Source organism: Centroberyx gerrardi, chromosome 9, assembly GCF_048128805.1.
Source record: "Centroberyx gerrardi isolate f3 chromosome 9, fCenGer3.hap1.cur.20231027, whole genome shotgun sequence".
Classification (NCBI taxonomy): Eukaryota; Metazoa; Chordata; class Actinopteri; order Beryciformes; family Berycidae; genus Centroberyx; species Centroberyx gerrardi.
The window spans coordinates 24,508,823-24,527,895 of NC_136005.1; the positions used below are offsets into that span (position 1 = coordinate 24,508,823).

Here is a 19,073-nt window from a genome sequence, read left to right on the forward strand (position 1 = left end):
CTGGGGTGCCGGGTAGGTTAGGCTATGTAGAATAGGTAGATTGTTTGTCTTGCTAAATCTGCTCTTGCCTAGCTTGTGCTTTTCGCTATGTTTGTCCTACATAATTTTGTTCACCACTGATTGTGTTTAGCTAGACCTAGCTAGACACATTCTCTGTAAAGTCCTCTGAGACATGCTTGTGATAAAGGGCTATATAAATACACTTGACTTGACTTGACTTGACTGGAAGGAAGAAAGAAGCAAAAGACATCAACAGACAAAGTGACAGCAGGGGGAAGAAAGAATGGTGGGAAGATGGATAGGAAAGCGAGAAAGACAGAAAAAATGAGAAAAAGAGTGTAAGAAAGTTTTGAAATAAGGATAATAAGGAAAGAGCGAGATCTCTAACTGCCCTTTCATCAATCCCCCTGCCTCGCTTTTAGAAGACAACATCTCATACTTCTCATCACGGTTGTCACAGCAAAAAAAAAAAAAAAAAATGCTGAGTCACCATTCTCCCCGGGCCACGGCACTGTGAGATGTCATCAAAAAACGGCGTGTTATCTGTCCCCAGTGGATCCCACCACTGCAACAGTCAGCTTTCTTAACAAGAACACGGCCCCCTAGATACATTTTAATCTGCGCTGCCAACTCAGGCCGGCTCTGCCCTGTCAGCCAATTAAGATAAAGCGTCGAGACGATAAGTACGGGCAGGGGAAATGTCGCCAGGCAGAATAGGAGCATCGATTTGACTCGCGCCAAAGCAGATGTTGTTTTTGTCGCGGGCGAGATGTGAAGCGAGTGGAAAAAATGCAACATAAAAGGCACGGAGGTGGACGGGCCGGAAAGGATGAAATTGTGAATATTCCCCAGGCGGATGCGGATGCGGATGCGGATGCTTAGTGACAGCCAGTGTAAATGGACTGACACTGGATGAGGTTATTAGGATGATGTGATGTCTGGAAATAGACACGCGTGTCGAGGCCAGCCGCGCTCGTTAGGGCAAGCGATCCGTGCTATATAATGATGCAGAGATGCCGCAGCCATAAACTTTCTGTCAACTATAGAAGTTACTGTCAAACTTCTGTCAAATGTCAGAAAGTCGCCCCACTTTACTAGCATTCCCCGTGACAAAGACAGTTATATAATGCTTCATTATCCCTGAGGTGGAAGGCCAATGCCTCCATGAGAAACAGTTACTTTTTCAACTATTAAAAATCCTGCATGAAAAACCTTCAATTTAGCATTCCTCTACCTTTGTCTACCTTTATTTTCAAAGCTGTGTTGTTCAAAGACTTGGCCAATAGTTGGACCATGGCAAGATCCTCAAATTATATTGGAGAATAGATTATAACTATTTAATTCTAATTTGGTATAATACAACTAGTTATCCTGAAATAGCATTCCCATTTCCCTAGAGGCAGACAGGCTAGTCCATTAAAAGCCTAAAACAGAAACAGAAAAAACTTTATTGGATGAGATTTGACAGTATTCCACGAAATCTCGGGTCCCATGGAAAAAACTCTTTTGACAATAGGGGAAAAGTTTGACCGCTCCATTCTGAAATGTGTGTGTGCTCAAACTGTCAAACAAGTGGCGAAAAACTGCTCTTGGCAGCGTGGTCGGCGCTTGCAGTGTACGGTAGATGAGAGAGACAGAGAACAAGAAACAAGAGCGAGACAGAGAGCAAGAGTTTGGTCCACAGGCAGTTTTGCAAAATTTTCCGCTGCATCGCTGCGACGGGGCGTCCTGCTTGGATCGACCCGTTTATGTACAGGCTGTGTACCTGCACTGTATTCCCACAGTACTGTCACATCTCTCTCATCCCTATCCTCACGCTGCTCTCTGTGACTGTCACAAATATTTCTTTGACTACTTGAGAAGGATTGCCCACTATCTTTGAAAAAAAATCAGTGTTGTGGTATAAAATGCTGCATCCTCATTGTTTTGTAGCAGTGGTGGTTGGGGCTGTTTTAGATTTTATTTTCCATGTCCACCCCAGTTTTCATCGCAGTGTTTTAAGTGCCGGTTGCAGCACTAAAACTGCTTTTATTTGGTCACTTTATGACAAAGAATAGTAATTTTGAATGCTGGTAAAACACTATTTTTTTTTAAAATCCCATTTTGTCTAGCAGTGGTGGTCACTCTCTTTGTGTGCTGACCCATCGACAGTGGTGAATAATAATAATAGTAGGGAATATAACACTATGAAAGTATGAAAGTATGTCCTCGTCCAACTATAAGAAAAGAAATAAAGATAACAGGTTTGTCTGTGCAAATGCTGAGATCAACACAACTTAGACATCCTGATATGGGCAGAGTTGGACAAGAGGGTGAGAAGAGAGAGAGAGAGAGAGAGAGAGAGAGAGAGAGATCCCTCCATCCCTCTCACACATAAACTCCCACACTCTCTCTCTCTCTCACACACACAAACATTAATAACTCAAGTTGACGACTCAGTGAGCGGCATCACACCCATAAAGGTGTAAACAGAAAAACAATGAATGCAATTAGTGTAGAGCAAGGCTTTCTTCAGGGGACTTAATGTACGCTCCAATGTACAAATACAACCCCACCCGCCACCCCCCCACCCCACACACACTCACACACACTCACACGCACACGCACACACACGCGTACACAAACAAACACCAGCTAAGGAGAGTGAACGCAATGTGACTCCAACCTGGGACTTTGCTTTTAATTAGAGTCGCTAGCATAATCATTGTACATTACTCTGAAATTAATCTGCAGAGCCTGAAACCACGCGGGTGCTGGGATTAGAATGGAATGCACATACTTGGGGAAAAAGCACAAGTGCGCACGGACCATATTTCAACTCAGCTCCGAGGATCTCCTCTCACAAAGTGCGCACTCACTCCAAAGGTTATCGAAGTCAGGCAATTATTGCTAACAAGTAGCAAACGCGGGTATGAAACACACAAATAACGGACCTATATTTGGACTTTGAATGTGTCCTCGGGAGTCAAGCTTTCAAGTTTTGTTGTGTTCCTCCGAGATAGGACCACAAATTAAAGGCCTGGCATTCTGTAGCCTGACGTGCAATATGTGCAAATAACATTGTCACTCCGTGTGTCACATCTCATCTCGGAGCACGACATTCATCCCGGCCAGTGGGTCGCAGGGGAATGTGTGTATTTGTGTGTGACTGTTGAAGTGACTCCTCCAGAATAATTGCATGTGCACTGGTGTGTCCAGAAACTTGTGCTAGAAAGTGTGTGTGTGTGTGTGCAGGGGGCATGCATGTGTATGATTGGCTGTACAGTATATGTGTGTGTGTGTGTGTGTGTGTGTATAAATGAGTTCATGGGCAAACGCGACTTCATTAAATCCACATTACCTCAGCTTCACAAAGCAGGCGCCTCTGTATTTATGGTCCCGTCCCATTCCGTGCCTCTGAATAAATAAACCCCGGCATAAATAATAATCACCTCTGTCACTTTGTCCCTCGCTCTCTATCCGTCTCTCGCGGTCCGTTATAACATGAGCCGCAATCAACAGTATGGACGCAACTCTCCATCACTTCAGCAAGCAGAGCGCTATTCATATAGCCCATCCATCCATCCACGCATCCCATCCATCTCTCTCTCCCTATCTCCTCTCCTCTCCCAGCTCATCCTCCCCTCTAATAAATGCCTTAGCCTCTGACAAGGGCTATTTGCTCTGTCTCACAGTAATAAAGATTCACACAGAGAGACATGAAGCAATCAATGGTGGTTTTTACGCCACTTAGCTTAAGAGTGGAGGCCCGTTCCCTGCTTTAAGCGCTCTCATTACCACACCAGTTTACCCTGTAATGACTTAACCTAAGACTGATGGTGCTAATCACTAAAAAACACTCTTTTCTCCCTCTCCTCCCGCAGAAAAGTTAATTTGCTGTGCAACTCAATCGGTTAAAGGTTCCATTCCCAGCGTAGGTCAAGGGTTAGAGCAAGCAAGTAAGACTGCCAGGGTTAGTGGTTCTATTCCCCGTAGAACTTGACAGGTAAAGCATTGCACTGATACTGCAATGATTAGGGGTTACTTTCCCTGTGTGGCTCAATGGGTAACTGAGAAATTTGAACTCCACTACCCAGATATCTTATAGAAATAGCTTGTATTTCACTCTAAAATTTTGATTTGTTACTTTCTGTGGATGGAGAAATACCATACCTGATACCAGAATTTCATCTGGGCAAATAAGGCGAATCTGCAGCATATCAATTAGTGAGGATGGGACGCTCTTCTATATTGCAGCAGCACTTTGTGATTCAGGCTGATAAGACGGGTGTAGTTTTCCACACAAATCGTGCCTAGTGCAGCTTTCATATATCTCAAGGCATCGCTGGAGGAAAGAGATTTGATTTCCATTCATGCCGTTGCTTAGAGTGTTTACCCCGGGCAACGAGGGGCACAAACCCCGGCTATGTCCTACAGTGACCCGACAACCTTTTCCTTCCCCCCGCCTCGACACCCTTCCCCTGCCTCTCCGGGGAGGCGGAGGCAGCTGACTGCAAACTTTTCATTAGTGAGGACTGCAGAAAAAGATGGCAAATATTTACCTTTGCACAGATTGCTGCGCGGGGCCTGCATACAAAGCGAGCGCCTCCTTTCACAGGGTCCCGCAGTGTGAGAATGGTGTAGGATGTGACTCGGTAGCTAGGGGTGCTGGTATGGGTGAGTAATTGGTGTGTTTGCTGTGTGTGTGCGTGTGTTTGTGATAAATGGCTCACCCACGGCCTTGCAGGTCTTAGAGACAGGGTCCATCTCATAGCCTTCGTAGCATTCACACTTGTAATCTCCTTTGTAGTTGATGCAGATCTGACTGCAGGCGTCCGGGTTCTCACACTCATCTATGTCTGGGGGGAGAAAGACGGCACAAAGACACAAAGATGAGCAAGACTAAACTATGGGGACACAAGCACACACACACACACACACACACACACACACACAGTCATTTCTGTCTGCAGAGGAAGACGGAGATACTGTGTAGTGTTTGAAAGAAATAAGAGGTAGACTTTCTGTGCCCAGTATGCTAAGAACATGTTCAGCTATCAGTGTGTGTAACAGGACCGCCTTCCCGTTTAAAACAATGGTTACCTTTAATGCAGAATTTCGTTCTTGACCCGGTTAACCTGGTTTTGGGTCGACGCATGTAAACATCATAACTAGGTCAGAATAACCCAGTTAAGCTTATACTCCAATTATGAGAAACCCAGTTAAGAAGCCCGGCTTACTCTAGCATTAAATGGGTTACTGTGGCATGTAAACATCTTCCTCCTTTCACTTTTGTTTTTCACCGTCTGTGCAAACTCAAGACTCGCACAGCGGTTTGATCAGATTACTACTGGGATCATCGCTACTTTCCCATGTATTAGAAGTAACCTACTACTGCTCAGTCAAAACCTTTTCATACTTTTTTTTTGCCGGCAGACCGTTCTATCTGTGGGCGGGACACAAGCGGTGGGCAGGAATATTCTGCTAACTGGTTTATTCATGGCAACGGGGAGACTCAGAGTACACAGGGCATCAAAGGTGCATGTAAACAGCTTAACCTGGATAAGACCTTAACCGGAGTAGTCGGGTTACTTTGTGCATGTAAACGTAGAAAATGAGAAATAGAGGCTGCAGTAGTGCTGTGAAACCAAGTCTATGCTGGACATGCAGTCTTAGTAATGTGGAATAGAGCGTGAGGAGGGGAGAACAGAAAGGCACAACACTATAGACTGGACCAGTCCAATCTGGTCCAACCCAGACAAGGTGTAATTCTGTATTAGTCATGCTCCTCCGCATTAAAGAAGCAGCACTGTAGCACAACTTTTTTTTTTCTCTTACCTCCGCAAGTCTTTTTGTCCAGGAGTTTGTACCCAGAGGGACAGTCACACTCATAACCAATTCTCCGGTCCCTGCAGATGTGGGAGCAGCCACCATTGTTGTCTGCACACTCGTTCAGGCCTGCAGAGAGAGGGATAGAGGGAGGAAGGGAGGTAGGGAGGGAGGTAGGGAGGGATGGGGAGAGGAAGAGCGGGATGGAGGGAAGGAAAGAGGGAGAAAGAGGGAGAGAGGAGTTGAATATTGATGAAAACAGCCCCAGCGGGCTATTGGACGGAACTATGCAGCCTGGATAAGACACAAAGAAAGACAGTTGGACAGGGAGACGAAGCGCCACACACGGTCATAAGTTTGCGGGTGTGCACACGAGTGTGTGTGTGCATGTGTGTGTGTGTGTGTAAATATTTTTAAATCCTCCTGCCAGTAAATATCTGATCATTTTCTCCTGTCAAATTTCAACTCGGGCGAGCAAGAGACAGGTAGAAAGAGAGAGAGACATCGATATGTGTGTGTGTATGTTTATGTGTGCATGTGGGCGTGCATGTGTGTGTGTGTGTGTGTGTGTGTACATAGCCCGTGGGCATAGTCTTGGCGATACCCACATGGAACCAATCCATTCCCCACTGAGGAGCTTGGCCACATGTGCCAGGTGCCACTCTGCTCCCCTTCCCATTGTTATGGAGACGCCTGCCCTCCTTCATCCTCTCGGCTCGTTCTCTCCATTTTCTCTGCTTTTTCTTTTTTTTTTTATAGCGCTGCAGATGGTGCTTCCTCTCCATCACCCTTCTCCCTCTGTCCCTTCCTTTCTATATCTGTTTCTATCCCTCCATTTATCCCTCTGTCTTTCAACCACCCTCCGGGGGGTAGAGAGATTGGCGCAGAAAGCTAAAGCTGGCACTTCATTACCGGTTTACATTAAAGATTTAAGCTACGGGGCTACAGGTACCGCTGTGAGACAGGGAGATTGGGAGCGAGAGAGCGAGAGAGAGAGAGAGACAGAGAGAGAGAGAAAGAGAGAGAGAGAGAGAGAGAAAGATGGAAGTAGAGGCTACGATGATGTTACAGGGACGACGTTTTACAACAAGGTTGTAATTTTCAGGGCAGCCAGTGTGTTCTATTAGTCATCAACAAGGGAATCAACATACCATGGTACAAGAAATGCAAAATATGACAACCTCAGATAATTGATTCAATTTTATGTAGCACAAGGGCTACAGACTGAGACCTCGGCGATCTCAGTTGAATGGCTTGTAAAACCACACATTATTAATCTTTGACACATCAGTATCCTGCAGAAAACAAATTTTCCTATTGATATCCATTCATTTTCTGACATCTTACAGTGCTTTATCAATGGTTTGCCTGGCTCTGGGTTCATGAGTAATGGCATTTCTCCGGGTCGCGGACAACGTCAGCTGTCAATTCCAGTTAAAAAGGAAGAGGAGATACAGAGTTGCTGCAGTCACGAATACACACAGAATATCATGTTTAACATTAATGAGATGGCTACAGGGCAATCTCATTACAGCGTATATCCATCCACCTCAAGATCAGAGCGGGCTGCAGAGAAGGGCAGCATGTTGACATATCGCTTTATACCCATGTGACTGAAACCGCTCCATCTGAGAGCCAGGCCATGACTGAAGTGCGCTAGGCATTAATTAGTTAAGTAATTTCCTTGAGTAATTTCACAGACTACAACTTGTACGTCCGCTTGAGTAGAATTTCACCGGCGCAACAATAATGACTTAAATTGTGATTACATGAGTACATGTTGAGCGAGCCGCGTTTAGTGAGATTCTGTTCGCAGGTACTTTCCCTCTACCGCCTCCAACTGTTTGCGGCTGGATCGCATTGCTTGTGATGTGAGAGCCGTGACTGAAGCGCGCTAAGTGGTAATTATCTATGGTGTGTGGGTAATCTGTGTGGTGCTTTATGGGTAACGTAGTCCTGTCACGTTCTCCTGGAAAAGAACGCACTAGAGGGCAGAGTCGGCCGGCTCTTTGATCATAACAAGACAGCTGAGAATTGTCCTGATTTACCCTGCCTTGATCAAATGAAGCTCCTATTACTAAGACGAGTGACCACCCGCATCTGAAGTAGCTGCCGACGCACGTGGGTGTGTGTGTGTGTATAGTACTACCATGTGTGTACATACTTTTCTGTGTGTGCCTGAGGTAGTGAAACAGTTAATGAGCGTACATATGCACCTGTGTGTGTGTGTGTGAGAGAGAGAGAGAGAGAGAGAGAGAGAGAGAGAGAGAGAGAGAGAGAGAGAGGGAGAGAGAGATCCTCTTACCACACTCCTTCATGGGTTCGTCAGACCAGTCCTTGCAGTCTTTCACGTTGTCACACACCTTGCTGCTGTCGATGCACTCTCCATTCTTACAGCGGAACTTTCTAGGCCCGTCGCACTTTGTAGCTGCGATGAGCACACAACAGTATAACACACAATAAGGTTTCCAGTTATCAATTATTATTATTTACTTACTGCTCTGAACACACAGACACACACACAGTGGGATTGAAAAACACTGTCACCCACATAAGAGTATACAGTATGCGTACATGTAGTCTTACATGAAACTTTCTCTCTGCCTGTCTTTCTTGTATGTGTGTATCTCTTTCACACACACACACACACACACACACACACACACAATCCCAAGCCTTTTTGGCGGCTATGTTTCTGAAAAGTGAGGTATTGATTTCAGGTTCACAGCTGCACTTCAAAGCACTGGCTCCAAGATAAAGCTCACAGACAGCACCACTGATGGTGACCTTGAGCCTTTTCTGTGTGCCACACTACATACAGGCAGGGTGATGGGCATGTTCTGAGAGAGGAAAAAAACAAAAACAAAACAAAGAAAACACTCACCATGTGTAAAGTAACCCACTAGAAAGACGAGCACAAAAAGCAATACAAAAAAATAACAAAGGGGAGCGGGCTACATACAAAATTCATACAGAAGAGGGTTTGAACTGCAGGGGGGCCGGGGGAAGCTGAGCTCCCTCCAAAGAAACCTCAGCTCCCCTGAAACCAATAAAAATTTAAATTTGGGAAGGGGGGAGGTGGTATGTAGCAGATATTCAGTATGTATCTTAATGTGTACAACAACCTAACTGATCTACACTATGTGTTTTCTGTGTGTGCCATCAAGCATTCGTTCATCTTTCTCCAAACACATACACACAAACACACACATACACAGAGAAGACGCAAGAGAGTATGAACAATCCTTGTGTGTGCCCACAGAGATTTAAGGTGGATACATACTAAGAATATTTGAATATGGTACAGTATTTAATTAATCCCTGTCCTTGATACATGAAGTCTAGAGTGTACTGGAAGCTTTTTTATGTGAAATCAAGCTTGAGAAGGCTGAAATTGGACCAAAGAAAACACATGGAGCATATCACTGGCAGTTCACACAGGGCTAAGGTTTAAGTCACTGTTTTTCTTAGCAGTAGAATATGGAGTACAATATAATTTTACAGCAACATACTGATGAAAAAAATCCTAAAGGTCACATCTTTCATCAGCTGCGTTGTCTGAATAAATAGGGATTTTTGCACTGTTGAAACAGACGTGCTGTGAGGAGAGTCGGGGACTTACACTGTTACACTGCTTGGTATCATTCATTCATCTGTTAATTCATTTATCTATTTGTCAATCCATTTGTTAATCAGTTGAACATTTCTTACCGTTGACACAGCCAGCTTCGTCGCTGTAGTCCGGACAGTCATGGACTTTGTTGCACTGTTTGGTGCCGTGGATACAGGAGCCGTCGCCACACTGGAACTCATCAGGTCGGCATGTAAGCAGGGCTGGAAGACACACACACACACACACACACACACACACACACGCATATTAGAATTAGCTGGCTTATTACATAAATGCTGCTGTCACAGTGTTATTCGCCCACACACATACAGTTATGGATGGATACATGGAAAGACAGAGCCTCAAAACACATATACAGAGTATAGTCAAATGTACACACGGTCATAGATGCAGAAACACACACACACACACACACACACACACACACACACGGTTGTATTACTATGCTTCCATGCCTTCCATTGACTACATTCATTCCTTAAGCCCTAACCTCACCATTACATGCCTAAACTTAACCCTTACCACCTAATCCTAATTCTAATCTTAACCCTAAACCCAAGTCCTAGCCCCAAACTAACCCCTTGTGGAAATGAGGACTGGCAAAATGTCCTCACTTTGGAGGATTGAAATCATCTTTCTATCCTTGTGGGGACATCACACACACACACACACACACACACACACACACACACACACACACACACACACAAAGTGATAGACATACACATTTTCCAGAGAGTAATTTTCTCTGTGACAGAACCACAGGTTAAATCGTCAGAGCTAGAGAAAGAGGAATGATGTGCTAGATAAACAGCTGCTCCGTGTGTGTGTGTGTGTGTGTGTGTGTGTGTTTGCTTATGTGTGTGTGTGTACGTGCTTGCATGTGGTGTGTGCATGCGTGCATGCTTCTGTAAGTGTGTTTGTTTCCCTGATCAGGCCAACTTGGAGTGCATTCCAATCCAGCAGTAATCAGTCATACACAACTCTTGCCTGTGCCGAAAAAGCCCCGATGGAAATGAAAAAAACAGGCAGATATTCACTCATTGTCTGAGGAAAACACACATCCAGTCACCTACTGTGTGTGTGCGTGTTTGTGTGTGTGCGCGCGTTTGTTTGTGCTTGCTCTAGCGGTGGGGGGCAGGTTTATTTAACTCATTCGTCTTTTTAACTGGCTATTTAATTATTCATGTGTTGTGTTTTGGACTGGCTCTGCCAAGGGAAGGGAGGCAGACATGATCAATGGCTATGGGGCTGGCAAAAATGCATCGCGCACAATCACTGTATCGGGAGATATGGCATAAAACAGTCACACACACTCTCACACACAATTGAGCACTCATACACCTGTAGAAATGTACAGATAGACTCTAAAACACACACACACTCTATAGACACACAACCAGACTGGCACACATACACATAAACGCACTCAAACACACATACACACGTAGATTCAGAAAGCTTTCCCATACTCAAACAAAGAAACAAAGACAAACGCATGGTAATGCTAAAATCAGTGAAGGGAGGAAGACATAATCCTGCACCATCACAAAATGTGCTGATTGTATCAGCCAAATGATTGGGATCTGAGCTCAGCTAATTATGATAAATCCCCAGGATGAATAGTAATAATACCGCATCGCCATCTGCAGCAATGTTGGCAGGAGGAGGAGGAGGGGAGAACAAACTAGAGATATGATTTGACCATTTCTCATTTACATTAACCTCCTGTCACCCCTCCCCCAGTCACTTGTCTCAGCATATCTGTGAACTAACACGAGATTATTGAGACAGATGTTTCAAATAAGATGGGAGATAATAAGCGGCGATGGGTGTGTGGGAATGAGCGCAGCTTGGCGGAATAGGGAAGGAGAGAACAAGCTGGAGATACAGAATGATTTGAAGATTTCTCATTTACATTAACCTCCTGTCCCTCCCTAAGCTCCGCTCGCTCATTTACATCACATAGACGTCTCACACGTTACATCTTGTTTGACATAAACCTCCAACCGCCCACCATCAACTGCAATCTGACAAGCATGATACACACGCACACCCAGCTCTGCTCCCATCATATCTGTGAACTAACAAGATTATTGAGACAGATGATTCTAATGGTACCTGTGCGACCACTTCCTTTTGCGTCATCGCTTGCGAGCTGGGTGTGTTCTTGAGTCAACATAACATTATTTGTTTATGTTTTGTGTTTTAGCATTTTATTAATTCCATTATCCCCAAATGAAATCCATAATTATAAGTCTGGAAACTGTAATCTTGAAATTATGCTTCATTTTAGCTAGCTAGCTAAGTGGCTACAGCTGTTTGGATGTGATGGATAGGTATGCTAGCAAGCTAACGCTACTTGTTTAGCCTACCTGAGCTAAAGTTAGCAGCTGAAATATTTGAGGCTACTTTCACTGTCACTGTCACTTTCCTCCATACGTTTTTTTTTTGTCACAATCTTTATAAGGTGTCTTTCATCTTCCAAAGACGAAGTGGAACTAGGAACAATAATTCACTGACCGAGAGAATTTGAGAGCTGTATTTGCTGCCTGAATTTGAAAGGTTCTCGTCCCTCGACCACCGTGCTCATTCGCTTTTTTCCGTTTTTGCTCCTCACATCGCAAACCTGCTTCATACCAAAACCTATCCAGTCATGCTGTGCGCACCCAGCTTCTCATAGACAACGAATGGAGCCCAACTGTTCACCTCATGAAATCATGTCTGATGTGCAACTACTGTAATAACTGGGAGATGGGAGGCACACATTAAGATGTAGGTAGGGGTTTTGGAGGTAAATATTATGTGGGCAAAAGACTATGCATTGTAATGGCTTGCTTGTCGTAGTGAGTATCGTTGTTCCCCTTTAAAAGAAGTGCTTCATTATTTTGTCACACTGGAGTGTCTTGTAACGACCATCTATGACGATCATTTCAGCCCTGGTGCTGTGAGATATAGTAGTCTGTGTGTGTAAGTGTGTCTGTCTGTGTTTGTACGTGCCTGTGCTAGTGTCTGTTTGTGCCTGCGTGTGTGTGTGTGTGTGTGTGCATGGTTGCATGTGTGCATGTGTCTTCTTGTATGTGTGAGTCTGCTGTCATCTCCCTGAGTGGAGAGTGGGAGTGTGAAGAGGAGACCAGATGGGGGTCTCGACGAAGGACCCTCACCTCCCACACACACACAAAAACGCGCACACACACACAGACATAAAAAAACACACCGTCAAACACACACTCAAGGGTTCTCATCCTGCTTCTAGAGATCACACGGTTGCATGGCAACACACACGTTGATCATCCTGGTGACTTTAGCATTGATCTTCCTTCAATCATTTGGCGGCACAACAAGATTTTCTTTGTTCTCAGTACACGACATGTCAGTCTTTCAACTATATTCCTTTCAGCAGTGGTGGGCCACAAAAATAGGCATTGCTAAAGTCAAGTAATAATAATCATAATAATGATAATGAAAACAAATAGAGCCCAACTCTTCAACACCCATGAAACACAAACAAGTACAAGATGAATGTTTAGAATTATTGCTTTTATCGTAATGAAATACTAAAAATAACAGCTGATTTTTTGCTAATCACTGCACCAGGACCAATACTGGGCTATAAAACTGAGGAACGGAAAACATAAAACAAAATTACCTCCCAACAACCCCCAACCACAACTGCCACAAACAAAATACACAGGCAACACTGGTACACACATGCACACAAAAACACAGAATCCACATGCTCAAGCACATGCCCACAAAGTCAAACACAATAATCAGTTCTGCACATTTAAAAACAATGACTAACACACAAAGTATGAAGTTACATTCACAGCATTTTGCTCTATATGCATGAAACATCTTACAAATTCACAAATTCATGCACTGACAATCCCAGACATATGAAATCATCATCATCCAACCATCTAGACTTCTGTGATGAACAGTTTATATCCATTTGTCCATTCACGCATTCTTGTATCTATACACCCTCGCTTCCATTAACACCCCATACAGTTACACACTCATTCACCCACTAACATATCCACCCATCCGTCCACATATATCCGCAATTGACTTACGACAGTTTGCCTCATCGGATTTATCTTTGCAGTCTGCATCTCCGTCGCACTTCCAGTTCATGTGGACGCACTCCCCGCTCCCGCACTGGAACTCGCCGGCCGGGCAGCGAGGCTTCTGGGGCTCCGTCCGCCTGCTGCAGCGCTCCATGGACTCGTCCGACTTGTCCTTGCAGTCCGGGTCGCCGTCGCAGCTCCACAGCGCGGGGATGCACTCCGAGTCGTTGCAGCGGAACTCGTGCTGGCCGCAGGTGGGGGTCGAGCACTTCTCCTCGTCGCTGGCGTCGCCGCAGTCGTCGTCGCCGTCGCACACGAAGATGGGCGCCACGCACTTCCCGTTGCGGCACTGGAAATCCTTGGCGGGGCAGGCCTTGGCATCTGCGGGGGGGGGGGGAAAGGGACGAGAGGGTAAAAAGCTGAACATCTCGGGACACTATTAATCAACACAATAGCTAGTCTAGCCTATGGCATGGCCCTAGTACTTAGAGAGACTGTCCTACAACGAGGGACTCAGGTCTAGACCCTTTAGGCAAGCATCCACCCTGCTGAAGTGTCCCGGAGCAAGACACTGAATCCCTGCAGCTCCAGTTCTGTAATTGGTCCTGTGCTCTTGTCTCACCAGAGGGCAGGCAAGCAAAAGGAGAATGTTTCCTTCTTTCCGTCCTCCTTACTGCTATTATTATTATCATGGGACATCTTTTGCGAATGGAGAGAATATAGAGAATTAAAAATCAGCCATTAACTGAAGGATACGTCCGTCGGAGCCCCTTGCTGAGGCAGACTTTAGCGTATGTGGGAGTAGATGAGAGAACATTTGAGTTGGAGCATGGATACAGTTAACTTATCACCGCATATATTCCAACTCCTTGGGGGAGCAGGCTCTGGAGATGGGAAGAAACATACAGAGCTGGTGTTAAAATTTAGAGTTAATGAACAGGAGCCGATATTCCAACTCCTCCTCCCTGCTCTTGGGCTTTGCGTGTCTGGCAAGAGGCGAAGACAGAGAGTTTTGATGTAAAATGCCTGTGAACCGTTGGATCGGGCATGGCGCTGAAACGCAACATCACAGATCGGGTACTTGGTTCTGACGTTTGCATCTTTGGGAGAGAGTTGCTCACAAGTATTGACTTGAATTGCCCTCAGCCAGAAGAGTATTATTGGGAAATTCAGTGGTATTGTCCTTTACATCACGCATTCTTTGGAACTCTGGCAGAGTAAAGTTTAGCAGGGGGGAGGAACACAGAAACAGAAATGGAATACAGTAACTGTTAAAATATCGAGGGATGAACACCAAAGAACGGAACAGTGAGACTCGCCTCATGGGAAAAGCACACACTATGCATTATTCAAGAAAAATAAACACTGTCTCCACCGCGTCAAAATCTCAACTCAACAGACTTTATACTATGGCTGCAACTGGAACACACTAGACAAACAAGGGACCACACAATATTCAGCACAAGGTCGAGAACATATGTGCAGAAGTAGAGTATGTAGAAGCAGATGTGTTATGAGCAGAGTTGGGACAGATGCAGGCGCCTGCTGTAGTCCAGACCCCCCATCTACCTTTCAGGCAGAATGGCTTCATGCCATGCTAAAGACACCTGGCTGTATCTCTGTAGCCCATGTGTGTGTGTGAATATTTGCACCTGTGTAGCCTACCTGTTGGGGGTGTGTGTGTCCATGTGTATGCTTGTCTGTGTGTGTGTGTGTGTGTGTGTGTGTAACCAACGTTGATTTCTTCCCCATGTAGCCCAAATGGCTTGGGGTTTGTCTCATTCTTTAATAGGATCAACACAGCTAAATGGATAACTGGCCCACAGAGTCGATTGAAGTTACTCAAGTTTTATCGGCTCTATCTATGAAGGACCCATAGGTACACATGTGGTACACAAATACACACACACACGCATACACATGCACGCACACACACACATGCACGCACATATGCAAAGACACTCATGTTGTACATTCACTTCCAAATGTGGGCACTTCTGACATCTGGAAAATTATCACAAAAACAGAAGCAAATACTTGCTAGCTTTTTATTCCATTTCCATTTTGAGTGTGTGTGTGTGTGTGTGTGTGTGTGTTTTACTTGCAAATTGCCTCCTCCCTCTCTGCCATATCCCAGCAGTGACATTATCTAATTCCAGCCAGCTTCAACAAATCACTGATTCTGGCGTTCCGCTTTAAAAAAAAAAAAGCGGGCCACACTTGTCCTTTGGTGCACCTCTCTTCTCTGGGCGAGCGATGTAACCACTTCACTCTCTCTCTCTTTTACCCGCCCACATAGTGCACCGAGGGGACTCATTATGATAATAGGCTATTGGATTCCCTGCTAGCTATTACTGCTAGCATGCTAATCATCCCCACTCAGATCTAACTAATTGAATTAACATGAGCACATAAACAACATCAACAGCATCCCAACAGAAGCTCAGGTGGTTCGGAGGTCATGTGAGGTGTTTGTGCAAACAGATAGTTGGGCCAAGTGATTACTTAAAAAATAAAAACATTCTGTACAAACTACAAGAGGTTTTTTGCTCGTTGAATAATGTAAACTTATGTTTCGCTTTATCCCAGTGGGTGATAATCATGTCTTGCTAGAGTAAACTGGCTGGCTTTGTTGCTTTCCTCTCTAAACTGCTCGGTCTTAAAGCACAAAGCTTGGTCAACCATGGTTATGTTGGCAGTTAACAGTGAGGATGGGATATGAAGCTTCTTATTCTGGTTCCCAATGGGATACTAAGCTACAATAGAGACAGTTAAGTCTCAATAGCCTTACTTCCACTACAGGGACAGACAGGTGCTTCACAGAATTAGTGTCTCAGGGATAAAAACTATTTCAGCTTGAACTTGAAATTCGCAGGAGGACAGGCGCACATATTGTAAGCCATGAGCACAAAACACAGCTACAAAGAAGCTTGGGATGGTATCACATAATCCTTCTTTTTCCTATCACTGGATCCCTTCATCCATGTTTCACCTCGACGTAGCTTTCTCCTTTACCTCTGCCACTCTGACAAATGCAAAGGGAAGAACCTGATCAATACGGATAAACAGAGTAGGGAACCAAAGGCTTAATTTACAAAGGGGTAATAAACTACATTTCTCTCCAACAGTTGTGCAGTACTTTGGAGTTTGTATTCATATACCAGTTTTAATGTTTTTTGCATATTAAATAGCCTGAACACTGGTGTTTTTCAACATACTAGCAAATGCGATTTGATATTTAAGCAATCAAATATCTTCTGTGGGAAATAAAGAAGAAAAAGCAAGGGGATCTGAGGCATTTTCAAACCAGAGTCAACTTCCCCAAATTATTAAATATTATTAAAGGTGCACCAAGTGTAGTATTTTTAAAAAATCAATATATTATTGTCAAATAAATTGATTCCTTGGTATAATTACCATAAACAACTCTATCTGACGCCAGTGGTATTGCTACTGTTTCTCAAAATTAAGACCACATTTCCCGTAACTACCAGGTTTCCAGTCACAAAGAGGATGTTGCCTCTTTCCCCTCTCCCCCTCCCTAGTGTTGCTCTGTGTGTTTGTTTTCTCTTTGTCTTTACTGAAGGAGATAAACATGTTGGAAGGGATTTTTCCGTCGACCTTTCTCTCGTTCCATCATCTGTCATTGACAGAAAAGCGTATATATAGTGTATGTAAAGCGATCCAGCAGATTTCCCGTGATATCCGACCTGGTGTCACACAACGTAAAATACAGTGTAGAGGCTGGTAGAAGCTGCCAATCTTTTCAGTGATGATCTTGTTTGTTTACGATAATTAGACTAATATCTCAAAATTAATGTAGTAATGATTTATTGATGTTAAAATGCAACACGTTGCACCTTTAAGTATTCAAACATCAACATATAAAGTATTTCTCTTTGCTGTTTTCCAGGGTGAGTTTCCAAAACGGCTGCAAAAATCCACACAGAACAAAGCAGCACTTCAACTCTGGGCTTCCTCAATCCCTTGATCTTATCACCCGGCTATGTCAGAGCTGACGGACACCAGGAAGACTTTGATCGATCAGACGGAGAGGCGGTGCAGACGGTCTCTCGGTTAACACAGGGCCAAAACCAATCCTTAGAAACAGAGGAGAGGGAGATTGGAGAGGAGACAGGTGCTCAGAGAAGCACATGGGGAGGCAGATCCATTCACAGATGTGAGAGTAAATGCATCCGTTCCCACCTAAAGGAGCCCATCCCGGGAACAGCAGGCAGGCTGATTTAATAGCAGATAAAGGCAGAGAGGATAGGTGGTCAGATTTGAGGGGAAACTGATTAGATTTAGTGGCATTACAGTTACAGTTATGGGTAATAGTAATCCATTCGATTCAATTACAGATACTTTTCTTATGTGTTGCATTGCTCAGAAACATGCTTGAAGGATGAAGGTATTTGATAGTGAGATAATGGGTCTACAGACAATCAGAATAATGCTAATCCAACTGCACTCTGCACTCTAAACTGAATAAATAAAAAAACCCTTTAATGTCACATCCCATAGGATTTAGAAGAAGAGAGAGAAAAAAAGGAGCTGAGAGAAATCAGATTACAGAGCTGGACTGTTAATTAAATACGTCAATCCAATAGATTATTTAACCAATTACAATTTTAAACAGGTAATCAGTAATCTGTAACTGATTACATCTTGGCTGTAACCTTCCCCACCCGTAGCTGGTCTGGTTTAACCCAGGGTCAAACCTTTCTCTCCATCCATCCCCAGACCCCCTAGTGGACAGCTAATAGATGGAGCAGGGAGATAGGGCACCGCTCATTGACCTTGTACTGAAGGACAATTGAACTCTGCCCAACATACAGTAATCTACAGCAAGCAGGTATGGATGGACACACACACACACACACACACACACACATACGCACAGCAAAAGACACACATACAGGTAGACAGTAAAACACCCTCTATTTGCATTTAGATATGCATGCAAACATGTACACACAAAAATGCAGAGACACAGACAGTCGATACACACACACACACACACACACACACACACACCTCACATCAACCTTTCTCTATGAGTCAGTGGGCTTAATGTTTCTGGAGCGTGGAATCCAATCAGACTCTGGTCTAACATGTCAGCCAGTCAGCCGTGGTGTGGGAGCATGCACACATGCGCACAAGTATACACACACATGCACACACACACACACATACGCACACTTGTCAACAAGCCTTAGTTCACCAGGTGCGCTCTCAGAAAAGCAAGCTAGAGATCACAGATCAACTCAAACAACCAGAAATGGAAATAAAAGATTCAGCACACGGCACGCTGTGTTAAAACGCCACATTTAACTAGGAACAGCAGCACACGCTCTCTAAAACCTCACATCCAGCTTCAAACAGACAGCGACACCTGAAGCCTTTTTAGCGGAGTGTTGGGTTAATGGGCCGTATAGCAGACAAACAACATGTTCATCTACTCTATGGAATATCAATATGTATGCCTTATCTTCCAAACCAGAGCATCAATAAAAAAACAAATCCGTGTTGAGTCGACCATGTCTTGTTCTGTCCGA

The 19,073-nt window shown here is 44.4% G+C and overlaps 1 protein-coding gene across 1 annotated transcript in view; it reads right to left on the minus strand.

Moving 5' to 3' along the window:
- The window catches only part of lrp8 (low density lipoprotein receptor-related protein 8, apolipoprotein e receptor), a 171,539-nt gene that overhangs the window by 30,687 nt on the left and 121,779 nt on the right, over positions 1–19,073 (minus strand). The window contains exons 5-9 of the mRNA XM_071925675.2: positions 13,522–13,896; positions 9,520–9,642; positions 8,114–8,236; positions 5,818–5,937; positions 4,713–4,838 (exon numbers count right to left, since the gene is read on the minus strand). Coding sequence (XP_071781776.1) covers positions 4,713–4,838; positions 5,818–5,937; positions 8,114–8,236; positions 9,520–9,642; positions 13,522–13,896 — 867 coding nt within the window. The remainder of the gene's footprint in view (positions 1–4,712; positions 4,839–5,817; positions 5,938–8,113; positions 8,237–9,519; positions 9,643–13,521; positions 13,897–19,073) is intronic.